We start from the raw sequence: 22,344 nt of genomic DNA, 5'->3' as shown, positions 1-22,344 counted from the left end.
TAGGTAATAAGCCAGCAGTTAGTATTGAGAATTGTAACTTAAACTAAAAATGTTACCAACATTTGAAGCAGATGTCAGCTATATTGTCAAATGATTTGTTTAAATGATGTCTGCTTGTAATTTTAAGAAATGGTATAATTGTTTAGCTGTTTTTATTTCAATTGTGTGTAAAATTTCTTAAATCTCAGCACAACAGTTTGATTTAAGTTAAGGTAATATTGAATTTTATTTATATAAAAACTGTTATATTACTTGTTTTGTTCAAAATTTAAAGTTTAAAAAAATAACTAGTTGGAAATTGAAATCCACTTTAAATGTATTTTATGGATAATTTTGATCCACTTAATCAATCCTTTATGAACAAACTGGTAACTCTTTAAAATAATGGTCCATTAGTTAATGTTAGTTAATGCATTAACCAGCATGAACAAACAATTATATACATTTATTATATTCATTTATTATATATTTATAAATAAATACATTTATTATGGTATTTATTCGTCTTTGTTGACGTTAGTTAATGTTGTTTCAGTTAACTCACTGTGCACTAACGTTAACGAGCGCAACTTTGGATTAAAATTACATTAGTTAATGTTGAACTATAATTAATAAATGCTTTACGATATCATTCATACTTAGTTAATGTTAGTAAATACATGAACTAATAGACCATAATTCTAAAGTGTTACCAAGCTTCAGTATCAAGAAGTAGTAGTAGTAGTTTGTTATTACAAAGAACATGTTTCTTAATGAAGTAATGCTTGGTGTGTGTGTCTACAGGAGTGTGCAGGTGAGCCACTCTTCATGCTGTACTGTGCCATAAAACAGCAGATGGAAAAAGGCCCAATAGACGCCATCACTGGAGAGGCCCGATACTCCCTCAGCGAAGACAAACTCATCCGACAGCAGATCGACTACAAGACGCTGGTCAGCATCATAATTACACTAACTACTTTAGTATCTCATGAACTCTGATGAATGTCAGAGTATATGCGTATGTGTGTGTGTGTGTGTGTGTGTTTGAAAGAAGACAGTCTGGCAGAGGGAGACTAGTGTTCATTAGTCTCTCATACCCTGCTAAGGCTGAGATTGGGGTCCTGCAGAGGGTGTGAAATTAGATTTCTCGGGCCAGGAAATGGCCTTTTCCAGAGCCCCGCTCCGCACCTACGGCTTCACCCACCACAGCCCAACATCTCATCATGCTCATCCTCTTTTTTTCTGCCCTCCAGATCTTAAACTGCGTCAACCCAGAGAACGAGAACAGCCCGGAGATCCCGGTCAAGGTTTTGAACTGTGACACCATCACGCAAGTCAAGGAAAAGATTCTGGATGCTGTGTATAAAAACATGCCGTATTCACAGAGACCCAAAGCTGTAGACATGGACCTGGGTGAGTGAAGTGTGCTTAGATTAGTTCTGTGCCAAAAAGATTTGCCTTGCAAGCTGGTAAATGTGGTATTGCTTTTAAACAACAATACCAAGAGGTTATAATAATACTGGTTATATAAAAATAATAATAATAATAATACTGAACATTTATTTTGCAATGTTTTTTTTTTTACTAAAAATAGTAACAGATGCAACATGTAGCAGACAAATGCAACATTAGTGCCATTCCCAAAAGAATAAGTGTTTTGGAATAGTAAATATTTTAGTGTGAAATCCCTGCAGTATTAAAAGGAATTGTTCACACAAAACTGAAAATTACCTCAATGATTTAAATCGATATAAGATTATTTCTTCTGTTGAACACAAAACAAGATATTTTGAAAAACCATTGTTGCTGGGACCATCGACTTCCATAGGGAAACAAAAATACAGCATAGGCTCATTCTGAAACCGTAGCCCAATTTACATTTCTGGAGATCGCAAATTATGTAGCCAGAATTACATATGGCTGCATTTTGTCTTTAAAACGAACACTAAGGTATGATATGATGCCGTTCCTTTCCGCGCTTACCAGCTGATAGCTTATCTCCATGTGGACGGCTTTCACTCTGTAACCAGTTTGTCCAGTAGCTCGCCATGTACGTCAGCAAACTTGAGACGCAGAGAAGAGTTGACCATGATAGGGGAGTTTGAATCTATTGAAGAACGGTTTCGGAAGCGGCCAAGACAAAAACTGAAACCAAAAGAAAAAAAAACTATTAAACAACAGGGTGAGAATATGGTAAAATCTGGAAACGTGGTAAAAATCAGGTTAGAGCTTTACTTTTTCTGTAATTGCTTTTTTAAAACTTTCGATTGGGTTAAGAGAAGTGGAAGTTAGCGCCAATAGCCTAGTGGTTAGTGTGTCAACACATAGCACCGAGGTGCTTATGGCAAGCCAAGTTTGATTCCCGGCTCAAGGTCCTTTTTCAATCCCTTTCCTAACCACTAGGCTATTTTCGCTGAGTCATTCTAGTCATTTTTAAACAATATTAAATAAATTAGAAAATTACCCATGGTAAGTGACCCCACCTATATTCAACTTCGATCCACTAGCCTCAATCGAGTTTGGTTTTTGGCCCTTCATAAAAAAAAGTTTGGGCACTCCTTCTAGTAGTAGGAATGAAGCAGATGCCAATTTGATGATAAACCAAATTCCACATGGTTAATATTACTGTTTTAATAATCATTAATACAGTATTTAATTACAGTAAAGGGTGTCACGATGGCGCAGTGGGTAGCATGATAATCTCACAGCAAGAAGGTCGCTGGTTCGAGCCTCGGCTGTGTCAGTTGGCATTTCTGTGTGGAGTTTGCATGTTTTCCCCATGTTCATGTTCCCCAGGTTTTCCTCCGGGTGCTCCGGTTTCCCCCACAGTCCAAAGAAATGCGCTATAGGTGAATTAGGTAAATGGGTGAATTTGTCCGTGATGTACTGTATGTGTGTATGTGTGTTTCCCAGTGATGGGTTGCAGCTGGAAGGGCATCCGTTGCGTAAAACATATGCTTGATAAGTTGGTGATTCCTTCCGCTGCGGTGACCTCAGATTATTAAAAGGACTAAGCTGAAAAGAAAATGAATGAATGATTAACTCATTGGAAAAAATAGTGTCTTTTCAGATCTGAAAACTAATAGTATATCACATATATGTGCATTTCATGATCAAAATACATATTTCTTTTTCCTGCAATGTTCACTTTCAATTTCATTTTATCTGTAATGCATAAATAGTGCTGGAAATGTACAATATTTACACACACACACACACACACACACACACACACACACACAAGCAGTTATGTGTGTGACCCAGGTAAAAGCTGACAGACGGTGCTGACAGACTGACTCCACATTTCATTTCTGGCACACAAACGCCCATCTCTCTCTCTCTCACACACACACACACACACACACACACACCGCACACACTGCACAAAAGCCCCCTGTCAGCGGTGCAAATCATCCTTCCAGCACCTTGGACAGAGCAATCTCCTCCATGATGATGTTCTGTCTGTGTAGCTGCAGAACTGTGTGTGTGTGTGTGTGTGTGTGTGTGTGTGTGTGTGTGTGTGTGTGTGTGTGTGTGTGTGTGTGTGTGTGTGTGTGTGTGTGTGTGTGTATGCGTGTGTGTGTTGGGGGTAGGTTTCTGCAGGCGTCATCTGTGCATTTGGCAACTACGTAAACTAATAAACCCTATTCAACAGAGGAGAAAATCAATGATCACTCTCGCTCTGAGCCTGTCTATATCCTATCAGCTCTCTCTTTAGCATTTAATTATACCCTACCGCGCATACACACACACACACACTTTCAAACACATGTGAAAAGACACTTTCAGAGGTTTGGATCAAATCAATCTTGCTTTGAGCTGAGGGAGGTTCAGCGAGTCTGTTTTAATGGCAGATGTTTGATTTTTTTTTCAGAGTGGCGTCAGGGACGGATGGCCCGCGTGGTCCTGCAGGATGAAGACATCACCACCAAGATTGAAAATGATTGGAAGAGGCTCAACACTCTCATGCACTATCAGGTACAATAGAAGACATGCACGATTATACATAATGTCATGGTGCCCTCTTCTGTCTGATTGAGAAGGCTTTAAAGGGGACAAATTTTCTTTGCTTTATTGAATAAAATATAGGCACATTTAATAGATGTAGTCATTTGTTATAAATAAATAATTTGGTCACTTTTTTTGATGGTCTGTTTGTTGAATTTAAGTAACATTGCATTGGCATGTCAACTTATTCTCATTAGATTATAAGTAGACTGTTAGGTTGGGGTTAGGGTTAGTGTAAGTTGACATGTACTTGCAAAGTTTCTTATAGTCAGTTAGTCTGTCTGTTGAAGGAGCAGTAACAACAGATATTAAGCAGACAGTCTACTAATATTCAAATGAACCATCAAAATAAAGTGTTACCAATAATATATGTTCTTAATAGGATTTGGCCTAAAAACGAAATCTTGATTTATTGAACATTTTGACTCCATTACGATTAATGGACGATTATTTTATTTGCATATTACAACTCGCATATTACAAGTGAGAGATTTTTGAATAAAGGGTGCATTACTTGATTTTAAAATACTTGAAGGAAACACTATCTACTATCTATTATTATTTATTGAATATCAGTGTTGAAAAACTGAAACTAAAACACAAACATTGCCTAAATTGGCAATTTAATTGTAAAATAAATTACTTGCACTTTTGGAAACAAAGTAAATTATTTTCAGTGTTTTTCATATTAAAAGTAGAAAATAAGCAGTATCTCTTCTAAATATAATATCTCCTGTATATCCTGTGAATAATATTTTAAACAGTGCATCTTCTGTAAACAAATATTTTAATGTAAGTAATCATTTTAATGTAATGAAAAATATGCTGCCTCAATGCATCTCTGGTGCAGTTTTTAATCATTGTCAATGAAGTGCAAAGTAAGGCTCAAGAATGGGTCCATCGCCAAACTCATCTTAAGGTCCACAGGACTCGACAATTGTAAACACTCACTTCATCGGCTCTCAGCGCCACCTGAGCTAGTCACCGCTACCAAACTGACCAATCACAGGGCTTTGCAAAGTAACGTTTTTGAGAGGTGCCCGACCAAACGCATGCACATGACTCCACAGAGAAAGTAATCAAAATAATAAACCTGGAAATTTTGATTGATTATAGGTGAATCTGAATGCAGATTTCGATTACTTTGTGATTAATCGCCCAGCCCTAGTTCTTCATCAAGTTTTTTTTAGTTTTCATATATAGACCATTTTGAAGCGATAGAATAGTATTCGAAAGGGAAAATTGCATATAAGAATTATTCGTAAATAATTATTCATTAATAAATAAATTCGTAAAATAATTATTCGTATTATTAGAGATCCAAAAATCCTAGTAGAAACCTCACTAATTATATATATATATATATATATATATATATATATATATATATATATATATATATATATATATATATATATATATATATATATATATATATATATATATATATATATATATATACCGTGTCTCAAAAAAATCCAAACAGAATTAATTCTGTCAGAATTTTGTCAAAAACCCTCCAACTTTAAATATATTTTGTAATTAGATGGCAAATAGATGAAAATATATGATATGTAAACATTTTCCACCTCACTTGGTTTAATCCAATTACCTTTTTTCCAGTATGTATTAAAGTCTTATGCAACCAAAAATAAATATCATCAGTACACCATTATTACATCATCAGCATTTTTATTATTTATTTATTTTATTTATTTTATTTATTTTATTTATTTTATTTATTTTATTTATTATTTATTTTTATTTTTTTTCTTTATTATTTACTTTTTAAAGGTAAGGCAAGGCAAACTTTATTTATACAGCACAATTTTACACAACCGTAGTTGATCCAAAGTGCTTTACAATAAAATAAACTAGACAATAAAACAAAAACAAACAAAAAATTAAAGCTGCAAGCAGCGATGATAGGGACCTCGCACCCGGGCTCACCGCCGCCCGGTGACCTTACGATGACAGAGAACAGCGAACAATATTAATTTAAGCCAATATATAAAAAAAAGATCTAAGAGAATCACAGATTTATGCCAAACTTCCTCCTGTCAGCAGGTGGCGCTATAACTGTGACTTAAGATTGGCATGTAGATGTCTTCCGGAGAGGAATCTTATCAACCATGTGAAGTTTCAGGCACATGGGACATTGTGTGGCTGAGTTATAAGCCAAACTACCTTCTGCCAGCAGGTGGCGTTATGACTGACTCAATATTGTTATGTGGATGTGTTCAGGAGCGGACTTTTATCAACCATGTGAAGTTTCAGGCAGATCAGAGATTGTGTGGAGACTGTGTTTTAAGACAAACTACATTCTGCCAGCAGGTGGCGCTATGAAAGACTCAATATTATTATGTAGATGTGTTTAGGAGAGGACTTTCATCAACCATGTGACATTTTAGGCAGATCTGACATTGTGTGGCCGAGTTACAAGCCAAAATTTCTTCTGCCAGCAGGTGGCGCTATGACTCTGACTCAATATTATTATGTAGATGTGCTCAAGAGAGGACTTTCATCAACCATGTGAAGTTTCAGGCAGATCAGACATTGTGTGGCCGAGTTACAAGCCAAACTACCTTCTGCCAGCAGGTGGCGCTATGACTGACTCAATATTGTTATGTGGCTGTGTTCAGGAGAGGACTTTTATCAATCATTTGAAGTTTCAGGCAGATCAGACATTGTGTGTTTGAGTTATAAGGAATTCCTGTTCCATGGCGAAGCGTTGAGGTTTGTCATGCCACCACAGACACGCCCCTCTGCAAAAACTCTAGATCTTCACAATATATCATCGCTAGAGCTTTCAGATGACACCACTCTATTTTGGTGCTGATACGGGAAAGTTTGTGGGAGGAGTTTGTTACAGTGTCAAACATGTCATTTCCTGTGGCCAGCAGGTGGCACTATAGCTGTAACTAGATATCGGCACGTAAACCTGATCAGGTCAGGACTGTTATTAAATGTGTGAAGTTTGAGGCAGATCGAATAATGCATCCCTGAGTTATAAAGACTTCCTGTTTTGTGGCGAATCATCAAAGTTTGCGAGGCCGCCACGGACACGCCCATCGATGAAAACTCTAAAGCTTCGCAATTTAACATCACCAAGGCTTTAAGATGACAAAACCCAATTTTGGTGTTTATCAGATAAAATCCCTAGGAGGAGTTCGTTAAAATACAACGCCTGGAAATGGCAAAAGCGCCACTTTATCGCCACAGGAAGTTAAAAATATCCGACTTCCTGTTGGGTTTGAGATATGGCTCCAAGAGACTTTTTCGTATGTTTTGCCATGTTTGAGGTGTGTGCCAATTTTTGTGCATGTGCGTGATTCGTAGATCGGGGGCTCGTCCATTTAATTTTTCTAGGTGGCGCTGTCGAGTCATTTTGCCACGCCCACTTCAATATTGTTATGTGGATGTGTTCAAGAGATGACGTTTATCAACCATGTGAAGTTTCAGGCAGATCGGACATTGTGTGGTTGTGTTATAAGGACTTCCTGTTCCATGGCGAAGCGTTGAGGTTTGTCATACCGCCACGGACACGCCCCTCTCTGAAAACTCTAGATCTTCACAATATATCATCGCTAGAGCTTTCAGATAACACCACTCAATTTTGGTGTTGATACGATAAAATTTGTGGGAGGAGTTTATAATTCCGTAAATCATGTCATTTCCTGTGGCCAGCAGGTGGCGCTGTAACTGTATCTGGATATCGGCATGTAAACTTGTTCAGGTCAGGACGCTTATCAAGCGTATGAATTTTGAGGCAGATCAGATAATGCATGCCTGAGTTATGACGACTTCCTGTTTTGTGGCGAATCGTCAAAGTTTGCGAGGCCACCATGGACACGCCCATCGATGAAAACTCTAAAGCTTCGCAATTTAACATCGCCAAGGCCTTTAGATGACAAAACCCAATTTTGGTGTCGATCGGATAAAATCCCTAGGAGGAGTTCGTTAAAATACAACGCCTGGAAATGGCAAAAACGCCACTTTTTCGCCGCAGGAAGTTAAAAATATCCGACTTCCTGTTGGGTTTGAGATATGGCTCCAAGAGACTTTTTCGTATGTTTTGGTGTGTTTGAGGTGTGTGCCAATTTTCGTGCATGTGCGTGATTCGTGGATCGGGGGCTCGTCCGTTTAATTTTTCTAGGTGGCGCTGTCGAGTCATTTTGCCACGCCCACTTCCGAAGCCCATAACAAACGTAAATTTTCGCCACTTCTGAGGCGTGTGCAAAGTTGCGTGAGTTTTCGGGCATGTTTAGCCCCTCAAAACCGCGATTCATTCCGCGGAAGAAGAAGAAGAAGAAGAATAATAATTAAAGCTGCAAGCAGCGATGATAGGGACCTCGCACCCGGGCTCACCGCCGCCCGGTGACCTTACGATGACAGAGAACAGCGAACAATATTAATTTAAGCCAATATATAAAAAAATCTAAGAAAATCACAGATTTATGCCAAACTTCCTCCTGTCAGCAGGTGGCGCTAAAACTGTGACTTAAGATTGGCATGTAGATGTCTTCCGGAGAGGAATCTTATCAACCATGTGAAGTTTCAGGCACATGGGACATTGTGTGGCTGAGTTATAAGCCAAACTACCTTCTGCCAGCAGGTGGCGTTATGACTGACTCAATATTGTTATGTGGATGTGTTCAGAAGCGGACTTTTATAAACCATGTGAAGTTTCAGGCAGATCAGAGATTGTGTGGAGATTGTGTTTAAAGACAAACTACATTTTGCCAGCAGGTGGCGCTATGAAAGACTCAATATTATTATGTAGATGTGTTTAGGAGAGGACTTTCATCAACCATGTGAAATTTTAGGCAGATCTGACATTGTGTGGCCGAGTTACAAGCCAAAATTCCTTCTGCCAGCAGGTGGCGCTATGACTCTGACTCAATATTATCATGTAGATGTGCTCAAGAGAGGACTTTCATCAACCATGTGAAGTTTCAGGCAGATCTGACATTGTGTGGCCGAGTTACAAGCCAAACTACCTTCTGCCAGCAGGTGGCGCTATGACTAACTCAATATTGTTATGTGGATGTGTTCAGGAGAGGACTTTTATCAATCATGTGAAGTTTCAGGCAGATCAGACATTGTGTGGTTGAGTTATAAGAAATTCCTGTTCCATGGCGAAGCGTTGAGGTTTGTCATGCCACCACAGACATGCCCCTCTGCAAAAACTCTAGATCTTTACAATATATCATCACTAGAGCTTTCAGATGACACCACTCTATTTTGGTGCTGATACGGGAAAGTTTGTGGAAGGAGTTTGTTACAGTGTCAAACATGTCATTTCCTGTGGCCAGCAGGTGGCGCTATAACTGTAACTGGATATCGGCATGTAAACCTGATCAGGTCAGGACTGTTATTAAATGTGTGAATTTTGAGGCAGATCGAATATTGCATGCCAGAGTTATAAAGACTTCCTGTTTTGTGGCGAATCATCAAAGTTTGCGAGGCCGCCACGGACACGCCCATCGATGAAAACTCTAAAGCTTCGCAATTTAACATCGCCAAGGCCTTTAGATGATAAAACCCAATTTTGGTGTCGATCGGATAAAATCCCTAGGAGGAGTTCGTTAAAATACAACACCTGGAAATGGCAAAATTGCCACTTTTTCGCCGCAGGAAGTTAATAATATCTGACTTCCTGTTAGGTTTGAGATATGGCTCCAAGAGACTTTTTCGTATGTTTTGGCATGTTTAAGGTGTGTGCCCATTTTCGTGCATGTGCGTGATCCGTAGCTCGGGGGCTCGTCCGTTTAATTTTTCTAGGTGGCGCTGTCGAGTCATTTTGCCACGCCCACTTCAATATTGTTATGTGGATGTGTTCAAGAGATGACGTTTATCAACCATGTGAAGTTTCAGGCAGATCGGACATTGTGTGGTTGAGTTATAAGGACTTCCTGTTCCATGGCGAAGCGTTGAGGTTTGTCATACCGCCACGGACACGCCCCTCTGCGAAAACTCTAGATCTTCACAATATATCATCGCTAGAGCTTTCAGATAACACTACCCAATTTTGGTGCTGATACGAAAAAATTTGTGGGAGGAGTTTATTACTCCGTAAATCATGTCATTTCCTGTGGCCAGCAGGTGGCGCTATAATTATATCTGGATATTGGCATGTAAACGTGTTCAGGTCAGGATGCTTATCAAGCGTGTGAATTTTGAGGCAGATCTGATAATGCATGCCTGAGTTATAACGACTTCCTGTTTTGTGGCGAATCATCAAAGTTTGCGAGGCCGCCACGGACACGCCCATCGACGAAAACTCTAAAGCTTCGCAATTTAACATCGCCAAGGCCTTTAGATGACAAAACCCAATTTTGGTGTCGATCGGATAAAATCCCTAGGAGGAGTTCGTTAAAATACAACGCCTGGAAATGGCAAAAACGCCACTTTTTCACCGCAGGAAGTTAAAAATATCCGACTTCCTGTTGGGTTTGAGATATGGCTCCAAGAGACTTTTTCGTATGTTTTGGCATGTTTGAGGTGTGTGCCAATTTTCGTGCATGTGTGTGATTCGTGTATCGGGGGCTCGTCCGTTTAATTTTTCTAGGTGGCGCTGTCGAGTCAATTTGCCACGCCCACTTCCGAGACCCATATCAACCTGCTATTTACACCGCGTTTGGTGTGTGTGCAAATTTTCATGAGTTTTCGGGCATGTTTAGACCCTCAAAAGTGCCCCGATAGGGGGCGGAATAATAATAATAATAATAATAATTAAAGCTGCAAGCAGCGATGATAGGGACCTCGCACCCGGGCTCACCGCCGCCTGGTGACCTTACGATGACAGAGAACAGCGAACAATAATAATTTAAGCCAATATATAAAAAAAATCTAAGAAAATCACAGATTTATGCCAAACTTCCTCCTGTCAGCAGGTAGCGCTATAACTGTGACTTAAGATTGGCATGTAGATGTCTTCCGGAGAGGAATCTTATCAACCATGTGAAGTTTCAGGCACATGGGACATTGTGTGGCTGAGTTATAAGCCAAACTACCTTCTGCCAGCAGGTGGCGTTATGACTGACTCAATATTGTTATGTGGATGTGTTCAGGAGCGGACTTTTATCAACCATGTGAAGTTTCAGGCAGATCAGAGATTGTGTGGAGATTGTGTTTTAAGACAAACTACATTCTGCCAGCAGGTGGCGCTATGAAAGACTCAATATTATTATGTAGATGTGTTTAGGAGAGGACTTTCATCAACCATGTGACATTTTAGGCAGATCTGACATTGTGTGGCCGAGTTACAAGCCAAACTACCTTCTGCCAGCAGGTGGCGCTATGACTGACTCAATATTGTTATGTGGATGTGTTCAGGAGAGGACTTTTATCAATCATGTGAAGTTTCAGGCAGATCAGACATTGTGTGGTTGAGTTATAAGAAATTCCTGTTCTATGGCGAAGCGTTGAGGTTTGTCATGCCACCACAGACACGCCCCTTTGCAAAAACTCTAGATCTTTACAATATATCATCGCTAGAGCTTTCAGATAACACCACTCAATTTTGGTGCTGATACGGGAAAGTTTGTGGGAGGAGTTTGTTACAGTGTCAAACATGTCATTTCCTGTGGCCAGCAGGTGGCGCTATAACTGTATCTGGATAGTGGGATGTAAACCTGATCAGGTCAGGACTGTTATTAAATGTGTGAATTTTGAGGCAGATCGAATATTGCATGCCAGAGTTATAAAAACTTCCTGTTTTGTGGTGAATCATCAAAGTTTGCGAGGCCGCCACGGACACGCCCATCGATGAAAACTCTAAAGCTTCGCAATTTAACATCACCAAGGCTTTAAGATGACAAAACCCAATTTTGGTGTTTATCAGATAAAATCCCTAGGAGGAGTTCGTTAAAATACAACGCCTGAAAATGACAAAAGCGCCACTTATTTGCCGCAGGAAGTTAAAAATATCAGACTTCCTGTTGGGTTTCAGATATGGCTCCAAGAGACTTTTTCGTATGTTTTGGCCTGTTTGAGGAGTGTGCCAATTTTCGTGCATGTGCGTGATTCGTAGATCGGGGGCTCGTCCGTTTAATTTTTATAGGTGGCGCTGTCGAGTCATTTTGCCACGCCTACTTCAATATTTTTATGTGGATGTGTTCAGGAGAGGACTTTTATCAACCATGTGAAGTTTCAGGCAGATCGGACATTGTGTGGTTGAGTTATAAGGACTTCCTGTTCCATGGCGAAGCGTTGAGGTTTGTCATACCGCCACGGACACGCCCCTCTGCGAAAACTCTAGATCTTCACAATATATCATCGCTAGAGCTTTCAGATAACACCACCCAATTTTGGTGCTGATACGATAAAATTTGTGGGAGGAGTTTATTACTCCGTAAATCATGTCATTTCCTGTGGCCTGCAGGTGGCGCTATACCTGTATCTGGATATTGGCATGTAAACGGGTTCAGGTCAGGACGCTTATCAAGCGTGTGAATTTTGAGGCAGATCGGATAATGCATGGCTGAGTTATAACGACTTCCTGTTTTGTGGCGAATCGTCAAAGTTTGCGAGGCCGCCACGGACACGCCCATCGACGAAAACTCAAAAGCTTCGCAATTTAACATCGCCAAGGCCTTTAGATGACAAAACCCAATTTTGGTGTCGATCGGATAAAATTCCTAGGAGGAGTTCGTTAAAATACAACGCCTGGAAAAGGCAAAAACGCCACTTTTTCGCCGCAGGAAGTCAAAAATATCCGACTTCCTGTTGGGTTTGAGATATGGCTCCAAGAGACTTTTTCGTATGTTTTGGCATGTTTGAGGTGTGTGCCATTTTGCGTGCATGTGCATGATTCGTGGATCGGGGGCTCGTCCGTTTAATTTTTCTAGGTGGCGCTGTCGAGTCATTTAGCCACGCCCACTTCCGAAACCCATAAAACCCAGCCATTTACACCGCGTTTGGTGTGTGTGCAAAAATTTCGTGAGTTTTCGGGCATGTTTAGACCCTCAAAAGTGCCCCGGTTGGGGGCGGAATAATAATAATAATAATAATAAAAAACGGAGCAATTCCAATAGGGCCTACGCACCGTTTCGGTGCTCGGTCCCTAATAAAAAACGGAGCAATTCCAATAGGGCCTACGCACCGTTTCGGTGCTCGGTCCCTAATAAACGGAGCAATTCCAATAGGGCCTACGCACCGTTTCGGTGCTCGGTCCCTAAAAACTGGTATTACAAAGAAATATGTTTAAAAGTAATACTAAAATGCAAATAATTAAAAAAAAGCATTTTATCTAAGATATAATCAAAAAAAATAATTTTCTAAGACCGATTACATTTACTCACAGTTAACACATCAATATATAGCGATACAGTGCTTTGCGAAGGTCTTTTGTCGTTCCTGTTTTCACATAAATATAGATTTTTTCATATGACTAAATACTAAACATTAAAAAGAACATCATATATATTTTATCTAACTTTTTATCATATATTTCTGTACAAATAATGAAATAAACACTTACTAAGATATAATTTTTTTAAAGTGAATTCATTAACACGATTCAATTCAATTAGCATGTTGATATCACAGCCATGAGTGTATTAGCATGTGGCTGCTTACATTTACATATTAATCAGCGTTAAACAACTTGGTCATCGTTACTCATTTCATATGCAGAGAGTTCAGTTAATCATGCTAGAGGTCATTTACATGTATAAATACTGTCGACAGAATAGCAAAATCAGAAGTCTTTTTCCAATTTCTATTGTAACTTACAAGTAAAATGCAACTAATTTGGTCATGGTGCCTGGAAAACATCAGAAAAGCATGTTCTTACAAAAATGCCTGTCAAAGGTCAATGTGCTACAAAAGAAAAACTTTGTATATCCGTTTAACATGAAACAACAATTAAGCTCAACAGAAAACATTTCCTATATCTCATAGTGTTCCAAAAATGTCTGGCTGTGAGTGTTGAGCTCCAGGGAGACAGACGGCAGATCTCTGTCTGAATCACAGCGCACAAGACAATATAATAGAGGACAATTATTGAGCTCAGAGACTGAAAATTTTAAGTGTGGCTGTGAAAAAAGAAAGAGAGAGAGGGAGGTCGTCCTTTACCTTCAGTGGATTAATTACAGCCTTTACCTTGTCTCTAGTTCAGACACTGCAGAGACGGCACACGTCAGAGCAGGTACCTGATAACAGAGAAAGAGAGAGAGGAGGGGGCACATTTGGCCTCTTTTGTGTCCAGAAGAGAAGCCACAGGGCAAGCGCACACATATACTCATAATTACTCCTAAAAGAGCTCATCATATGTGCTGTCATGATGTACGGCGTGTGGATGAGACACAAAGAGAGAGAGAATGCTGGAAAAATAGCATTTTATACTGCCTTTATGATAACTATATTTTCACAGGAAAAAGTATACTGTTTTTATTTTGGTGAAAATTGTGTAAATTCATAATGTTTATATAATAATATTAAGATATTAGCCTTTGATATGCTGTACATATTAGGCATAAATAATTTTATAAATGTTTGAGAAAAAATCTCTTGCAATAATATTATTTTAACACAAATAAACTATATAATAAACATTCTAAAATACTTTTTTAATTGTTTGATTTGAATGTTTGATTATGATCTTGGTAAAATATTTAATTGGAAACTGGTAAAATATTTAATTCAAATTAATTTGAATAATTTTAAGTTGTAGTAATGTGGTTGTACGACATTTCTTGTGTCCATGTTTTTGTTTTTTGTTTTTTATATATAGATATAGTCACAATTTTGTTTTATGTCATTATAGACTGAATGAAGTAACCCTAACCCCTTCAGGTTGTATTAGTTATAATGTTAGTTTATTATGTATTTACTAACATGAACAAACAATGAACAAAACCTTTATTACAGTATTTATTCATATTTTGTCAACATTAGTTAATAAAAATAAAGTTAACTGACAAAGCATTAAATGAGACTTTATTATAATATGTGTTAGCAATTCTTATATCTAATGTGTGTGTTTATATCTTATATATATATATATATATATATATATATATATATATATATATATATATATATATATATACATACATACATACATATATATATATATATATATATATATATATATATATATATATATATATATATATATATACACATATATATATATATATACATATATATATATATAAGATTTACAAACACACACATTAGATATATAGATATAAATGAGGATAAGATTTTTTCAACACATTTCTAAACATAATAGTTTTAATAACTTATTTCTAATAGCTGATTTATTTTATCTTTGCCTTGATGACAGTAAATAATATTTTACTAGATATTTTTAAGACACTTCTATACAGCTTAAAGTGACATTTAAAGGCTTGCTAGGTTTGTTGAGTTAACTAGGCAGGTTAGAGTAATTAGGCAGTTATTGTATATCGATGGTTTGTTCTGTTGATATATATAAATATGGTTGAAGTCAGAATTATAAGGTCCCCTTTGAATTTTTTCTTCTTTTTTTATTTCTTCTTTTTTTATTATCAACTTATAACTTGATCCCCAGTTGATCATTTGGAAGAGTAGCAGAAGGTACATTTGTCTGATGAATCATCTGAAATGCATCCCAATCATCACAAATACTGCAGAAGACCTATTGAAACCTGCATGGACCCAAGATTCTCAGAGAAATCAGTCAAGTTTGGTGAAGGAAAAATCATGGTTTGGTGTTACATTCAGTATAGGGGCATACGAGAGATTTGCAGAGTGGATGGCAACATCAACAGCCTGGGGCATTAAGACATTTGTGCTGCTTATATTACAAGCCACAAGAGAGGGAAAATAGTTCAGAAGGATAGTGCTCCTTCTCAATTTTCGGCCTCCACATCAAAGTTCCTGAGAGCAAAGAAGGTCAAGGTGCTCCAGGATTGGCCAGCTCAGTCACCATACATAAACATTATTGAGCATGTCTGGGGTAAGATGAAGGAGGAGGCATTGAATATGAATCCAAAGAATCTTGATGAGCTCTGGGAGTCCTGCAAGAATGCTTTCTTTGTCATTCCAGATCACTGAAAAATCAAGGCATGATCATATTTTATTTTGATAAAATAAGCGTAATCTAGAGGCCTTTGCCTTTCATATAAGCCACTTCTGATTCCAAATGATCAACTAGAAGTCAAGTTATAATTTGTTGTTCCTAAGACTTGGATAGGCGACAAGACTTTAGTCAGGTAGTGTATAGTAGTAGTCGCAGCAATAGTAGTAGTAGTAGAAACACTATTCAACCTAAAAACTGACATTTTGTTTCAGTGAGTCTAGGTACAGTTTTCACAAAGGATAATGCAACATAAAATCACAGTAAAACAAAACAAATTTCACAAAACCAATCTGATAATACCAACTCTTTATTTCAAAAAAGCCTCACTGCTTGTGATATCAAATACTTTTCTCCATATTTATTTTTTAAGCACTGATGTCCTAAATATTCTGGAACTCGTTATACAGTAGGTGGCTATTATCAAAAATAATTTCCATAGCTTTACCCAAACATCTAGTCTGACACATTGGTTGTAAACACATCACAGGGTTGCCAGGCACTTCATTTGTGCACTAATATTCCAACTATATCCGTCTCAGGGAGCTGTATACTAACTCTTTTCTATATGAAACCCTACTGGTCCCACAGAGACTGGAGAAGAGAGAGTTTGGAGAAAGAGAAGTGCAAACAGAAGGCTGTAAGGGAGCCGTAGAGAGCACTGCATTAAAATACATGACTCCTGAGCCCTTCACACAAGCACCCTCACCTCTCCCCAAAAAACGACGCATATGCTAATCTGCTGCAGTATATTTAAAGAGAGCAGACAGTATAATCAGCAGCTGTGTCCTTCCAACGTTTCGTGCTGTGGCTTCATAAACCTGTGGTCACCATGTTCCTGGCTGATTGCTCATTTTGATTGCGCGGGGCTGATTAGAGCGCTAGCCAGGGGGGAAAAAATAAAAGTTTTCCATCAGTCTGAACGCTAGCTATTTTTCCAGGCTGTGCTGCTTCTCCCACTCGCCCTCTTTCTTCTTTCTCTCACTCTTCCGCCCTTTCTTAAAATCAGCGAGCCTCTTGACCTTGCGTAGGCTGAATGACATTACAGAGGACTGGCAGCATGTCCCTGAGGGGCCACCATAGCGATCAAATTTCCAATTTAAATTGTTGGAGCAGCACGAGAGGACTGGCATTAACAATTCAAATAAACAGAGGCCGCTGCTAATGTGTGCATTATTAGCTCCTGTATCTCACAGGAATGTAAAGCACAGTGCTTTCAATGACTTGAAGTTTGCAGAGGAATGTGTTTCTGGACTTAACTAGAGAGAGAAAAAGAACTGCCTACATTAGATTTATCTGGATTATGTTACGACTTTCTGTTTGACTGTTGTTGATTTAATTATTAATAGCATTCAGGGGTTGAAGGAAGGCAACACAGAGATTAAAATGATTAAGAAAATTTTTTTAAAGCTGTCTATAAATAATCTATTTTTAGAATATGGTTTAACTGGTTTAAGGTGGTTTTTGGTACATATTAAGCAAGTTTTCACTCCAAAAAAAAAAAAAGAAAGATTTTCTGAAATGGAGGTTTTTGTCTTGATTCAAGTCTAAATATCTAAATATTTTTAAATCTAGAAGCATTTTCTAGACAAGTAAAAAATATTTTCTAGTTTTCAAAAATAAGGTCAAAATTAAATGAATTTTCCTAAAAATCTAAATAATCTGCCAATTAGGTAAACAAAATAATCTTTTCTTTTCTGAAAACAATTTTTTTTGCTAGTCTGGAAAATTCTTTTAAAGAATTTTTAGATATTTATACTAGAAACAAGACAAAAACTAAGGAATAAAAGTTATATATAGTATTAAAAGTTTTGAAGTTTAGTTTTAAAAGGACACTCGTGTTGTACTAAACATTTATTTATTTCCTTCTGTTGAACACAAAACAAGATCTGCTGCGGAATGATGGAAAAGCAGTCATTAACATCCATAGTAGGAACAAAAAATACTTTGGCTGTTTTTTTTCCAACATTCTTCAGTATATCTTTCTTTGTGTTTAACTGAAGAATGACACTCAAACATGTTTGGAACAAATAGATGATAGATAAACAATGGCAGAATTTTCATTCATGGATGAACTATCCCTTTAATCCTTTAAAATAAATTCAGCTGTACACTGTATTTATTTACAATTTGTTTTTGAAATCAGGATCAACATCAAATCAACAAGTCAACAAGTCAAAACAGATTTAAATGTGTTAAAAACATGTTTTAAAGCAATGACTAAGAAAAGAAAGACACAATAGTGCAATCTGTCAGACATATCACAGTGCATATCACATTTACTCATTTAGCAGATGCTTATCCAAAGCATCTTACGCGTCAGTTATCAGTACAGGCCAAAATGTCTGTGTATTAATAATATTTTCAAAACTATTCTTGATTTACCAGCAAAATGTAGGACTTTTGTTCATTAAAATATACAAAAAACACAAGAACAGTGTTTTATATATGTTTTACAAACTTAGACTGTAAAATTAACCCAAATGTTTCCGGTTTATAGAAAGCAGGGAAACACCAAAGATGCTTCAATATATTGTGCATTATTAAAGCTTGCATAATAACAGAACTAAAACAGAACTCTAAAATGTATTTAGTATAATAAAACAGCGCTGCTGCTTCCCCGCGTGATCACGGCTGTTGATGCGGGATGTTGTGCTCATCTCTCTTCAGCAATTTCTTAATTGGACTCTCTTCGCTTAAATTGTTATCAGCCTTTTTCTGCTTCATACTATCATAAAGTTTTGAATACTTTAGCTCATCCATAAAAAATATTTCTGCAGGAGTCACGTAGGATGTAATGAAGACCAAAACTCTCACACTAAAACAAAAATCCTGCTTTAATTTTTTAAGCTGAATCAAATAAACCTTATGAGTCCATTGAACACATATTATGTTCAACTGACTTAAAACAGCATACTTAACTTATAAAATTAAGTCAGAACATGATTAACTTGGTTTAATAAGTTATAATTAACAAAAAAATATTTGCTGTCATGACTAATTGATCATAAAATGATTTACAGTGCATGATTTCATACTCAGTCGCAGCCTTATCAAAATATGCCTTTGTTTGTTGTGAATATGCACCCTCTAGTGGCAAATATTACACATTGTGGCTTTAATTTCAATAGTGCATTTGACATACTGCAAGCCTCAAGATCAGCTCAAGCTGTCTTTAGCAGAAAGCGCTCTGATTCTTTCATACACATGTATTAAGAGAAAGTGAAAGAGTCTTGCATACCACTGTAAATTGATCCTCTTCATGTAAATGATATGCTTGTTTTCCATTGTCATAATAAATAAGATTGTTCAGATATATTTAGCCTAAGGGTCCTGACACACCTCTGGTCTGCCCTCGGCCAGCATTAGCCAGCTTAGTTTTCAGTGTTTTGCCTGTCTAGACTATAGTCAGACACAACATGGCCAATTGTACACACAATTCTGATGCTAAAGAGAGTTCTGATTGGCTGATTGGCTGTTCAAATGAGGCATGACAAATAAAAGCAAATGTCATAAAAGATAGCAAAGAATACATAATAAAAGTCATTTTTAACATTTCTAATCATTTAAATGTATAATATACATGTAAAAAAAACTGCTTGTTCAAACTACTTATTTAAAATGAGCTGCATCAACACAATTCTTAGGTTTTTTTAGGACAACTAAACTGTTTTGTGATAAATTCACTTATATTTGTAAATCAATTAGGTTAACTTAATCGATTTGTGTTGGGGCAACATGAAGGAATTGTGTGGAAACCAGCATTGTTTACAGTTTTTTTAAAGATTTTATGTGGAAATCATGACATTTTTTTTCAAAAACAGAAAGAATAGCATTGATTGAACTAAAAATGTAGGGTCTTTACTGACACTTTTGATCAATTTAGCATGTCCTTGAATAAATAAAAGTATTAATTTCTTGAAAAAATAATTTTTTATAACTCAATAGCACAAATTACTGACTCATTCATAAAAACAGCCACTTGTTTTATTCCTGAATGAATGAATCGGCTGACTGAATGATTCATTGGCTTTCAGAACTCACTGTTGTATTAATATTTGAGTCTTTTGCAGCTGTGTCTGTGTCTGTGTGTGTGTGTGTGTGTGTGTGTGTGTGTGTGTGTGTGTGTGTGTGTGTGTGTGTGTGTGTGTGTGTGTGTGTGTGTGTGTGTGTGTGTGTGTGTGTGTGTGTGTGCGTTTAGCTGAAACCCTTGATGCTCATAAGTGTAAGCAAGCTTTGTTGGCTCCAAAAGGAAAGAGATAAACATCTCCGTTGTATATCACAGTATAAGGCGCTTGGCACAGATCACTGCCGGGGGTTAAGCTGTCTTTTCCAGAGCTGACAATGCTCAACAGCTTACAGTCTGACATACGACTCTAGTTATAAACTACTTTTATTTTAGACATACAATACTGATATCTATAATATGTACAGTTAAAATCATTGCATTTTTGATTATGTTTTTAACATAAACTATGTTAAGAACAGCTCTAGTATTACGTTTTTAATCTGTATGGTGATGCTTGCTATTGAACACCCATCATTCTGCTGTGTGGCAAAGGTATTTCACGCTCTCAGTGTTAGCGTGGCCAAGCCTGCCATATTTCAAAGAAGAGGCAGAATCTGCCTGTGTTAAATGTGCATTTGTTTGCAGATCAGCATCAGATAGAGTGCAGGGGGATCAGAGATACATGGGGGGGAAACGGGTCAGCTGTCTGCTCGATGCAAATGTTATCATGAGGAAAGCTCACCCCTTATCACTCTCGCACCCACCGGCGGCCCGCCTGCCTGTTTGCAGGGCTCAGGATTATCCTTGTGATATTTTAATGATTTAGACTGAAAGTTCTAAACTATATATATATATATATATATATATATATATATATATATATATATATATATATATATATGCAGAATTCTAGCACTAAAATAAAGTAACATCCGAGCGAAAACTGCCTTTATTTGTGACCAAATCTATAAACACTGTAAAGGCTCTATCATCAGTTTGAGAAACTTGTATCCACCAGTGTCGAAATCAAACCTTTGCCTTCCCATAACCCATGCTCAGGAGAACAGAATCTCAGGAGAGAGAAAGTGAGCTATAAAAAGAGGTTTGTGAGTGTCATCCCTCTTGGTCGTCTCTCTGGGGTTGATTTGTCCACAGTCCTGGTCTCTTTCAAGTGTCTCTCCAGTCAGGCTATTAGTCGCCCTGCAGTAAGGGTCGGCCGAGGAGAAACCTGCACTAATAGGACAGGAGCTTATGGGGGCGTACAGGGGCTAAAGTAACACCATCATCAGCCGGGAGAGCGGAGACTCATAACCACCCTCAGCCTTCACACAAACTCAGGAGGTGCTTATAGTCTCCATTACGAGGGATGGAGAAGTTTTCTGAAATGAAATGGACTCGAAATGTGATGCTTTATGTTGGCTGGAGATCTGCGGCACTTGACCCAGTTCACTAGTGTCTGTGAGACCTTTGACTTAAAAATGGAGTTGCTGACCCATTTTCAATAGCACTGATAGAAGCAGCGCAACTGTTTTTAACATGGCTTTGTTCCTTACTTTAAAATGAATATGTGATAATATGGAACATAGGAGTATTTACCAGGTTAGTCTCAATTTGCTAGAAGTAATAGCTCTGTGTATAAGCAATATGAACAGTATTAGTTATTGGATCTCTCAGGTTGCTTTTACAATTGGTTCAAATGCCTGGACCGAATCCAAGTTTGATTGTCCCCCCTTGCCATCTTCCCAGATGGTTTTTGTTCACACTATCTTTTTTCCTTCTGAACCCCATCAAGCCGCTGTTGTGTATACAGCAGTTGCAAGGTGATGGCCACTAAAACCAGGGTGCTAAAACGAAAAGATGTACGCACATTACGGTCCGTTTGCTTTTAACGAATCGTTTGTTTTTGGTAACATACTGCCACAAATATATTAAATTTAATAACAATTTTTTTTAAAGAAAAGCAGACGTTGGGCTCTATTTTAATGATCTAGGCACAAAGTCTAAAGCGCATGCACAAAAGCATTAAGGGCATGTCTAAATCCACTTTTACTATTTTAGGGATGTAAAAATACACTCTGCACCCCAGCACATGGTCTAATAGGGCTCTGCTTATTCTCCTAATGAGTTATGGGTGTGTTTTGAGCATAATGTGCAATAAACCAATCAGAATATCATCTCACATTCCCTTTAAGAGTCAGTTGCATAACGCCTTGGCACATTCACGATTTACGTAGGGGACTTTGTAAGTAGAAAAACTGAACGCTTCACTAATGAAAAA

General features: G+C 37.6%; 1 protein-coding gene across 15 annotated transcripts in view; it reads left to right on the top strand.

Moving 5' to 3' along the window:
- plxna2 (plexin A2) overlaps positions 1-22,344 on the top strand; it is a 775,253-nt gene that overhangs the window by 725,732 nt on the left and 27,177 nt on the right. For all 15 annotated transcript variants that reach the window (XM_073939239.1, XM_073939238.1, XM_073939236.1 and 12 more), the window contains 3 exons: positions 784-930; positions 1,233-1,392; positions 3,854-3,957. In XM_073939239.1, coding sequence (XP_073795340.1) covers positions 784-930; positions 1,233-1,392; positions 3,854-3,957 — 411 coding nt within the window. The remainder of the gene's footprint in view (positions 1-783; positions 931-1,232; positions 1,393-3,853; positions 3,958-22,344) is intronic.

Source organism: Danio rerio, chromosome 23 (assembly GCF_049306965.1).
Source record: "Danio rerio strain Tuebingen ecotype United States chromosome 23, GRCz12tu, whole genome shotgun sequence".
Taxonomy (NCBI): domain Eukaryota; kingdom Metazoa; phylum Chordata; class Actinopteri; order Cypriniformes; family Danionidae; genus Danio; species Danio rerio.
The sequence above is the reverse complement of the archived record's forward strand: the minus strand, read 5'-3'. Positions and strand labels throughout refer to the sequence as shown.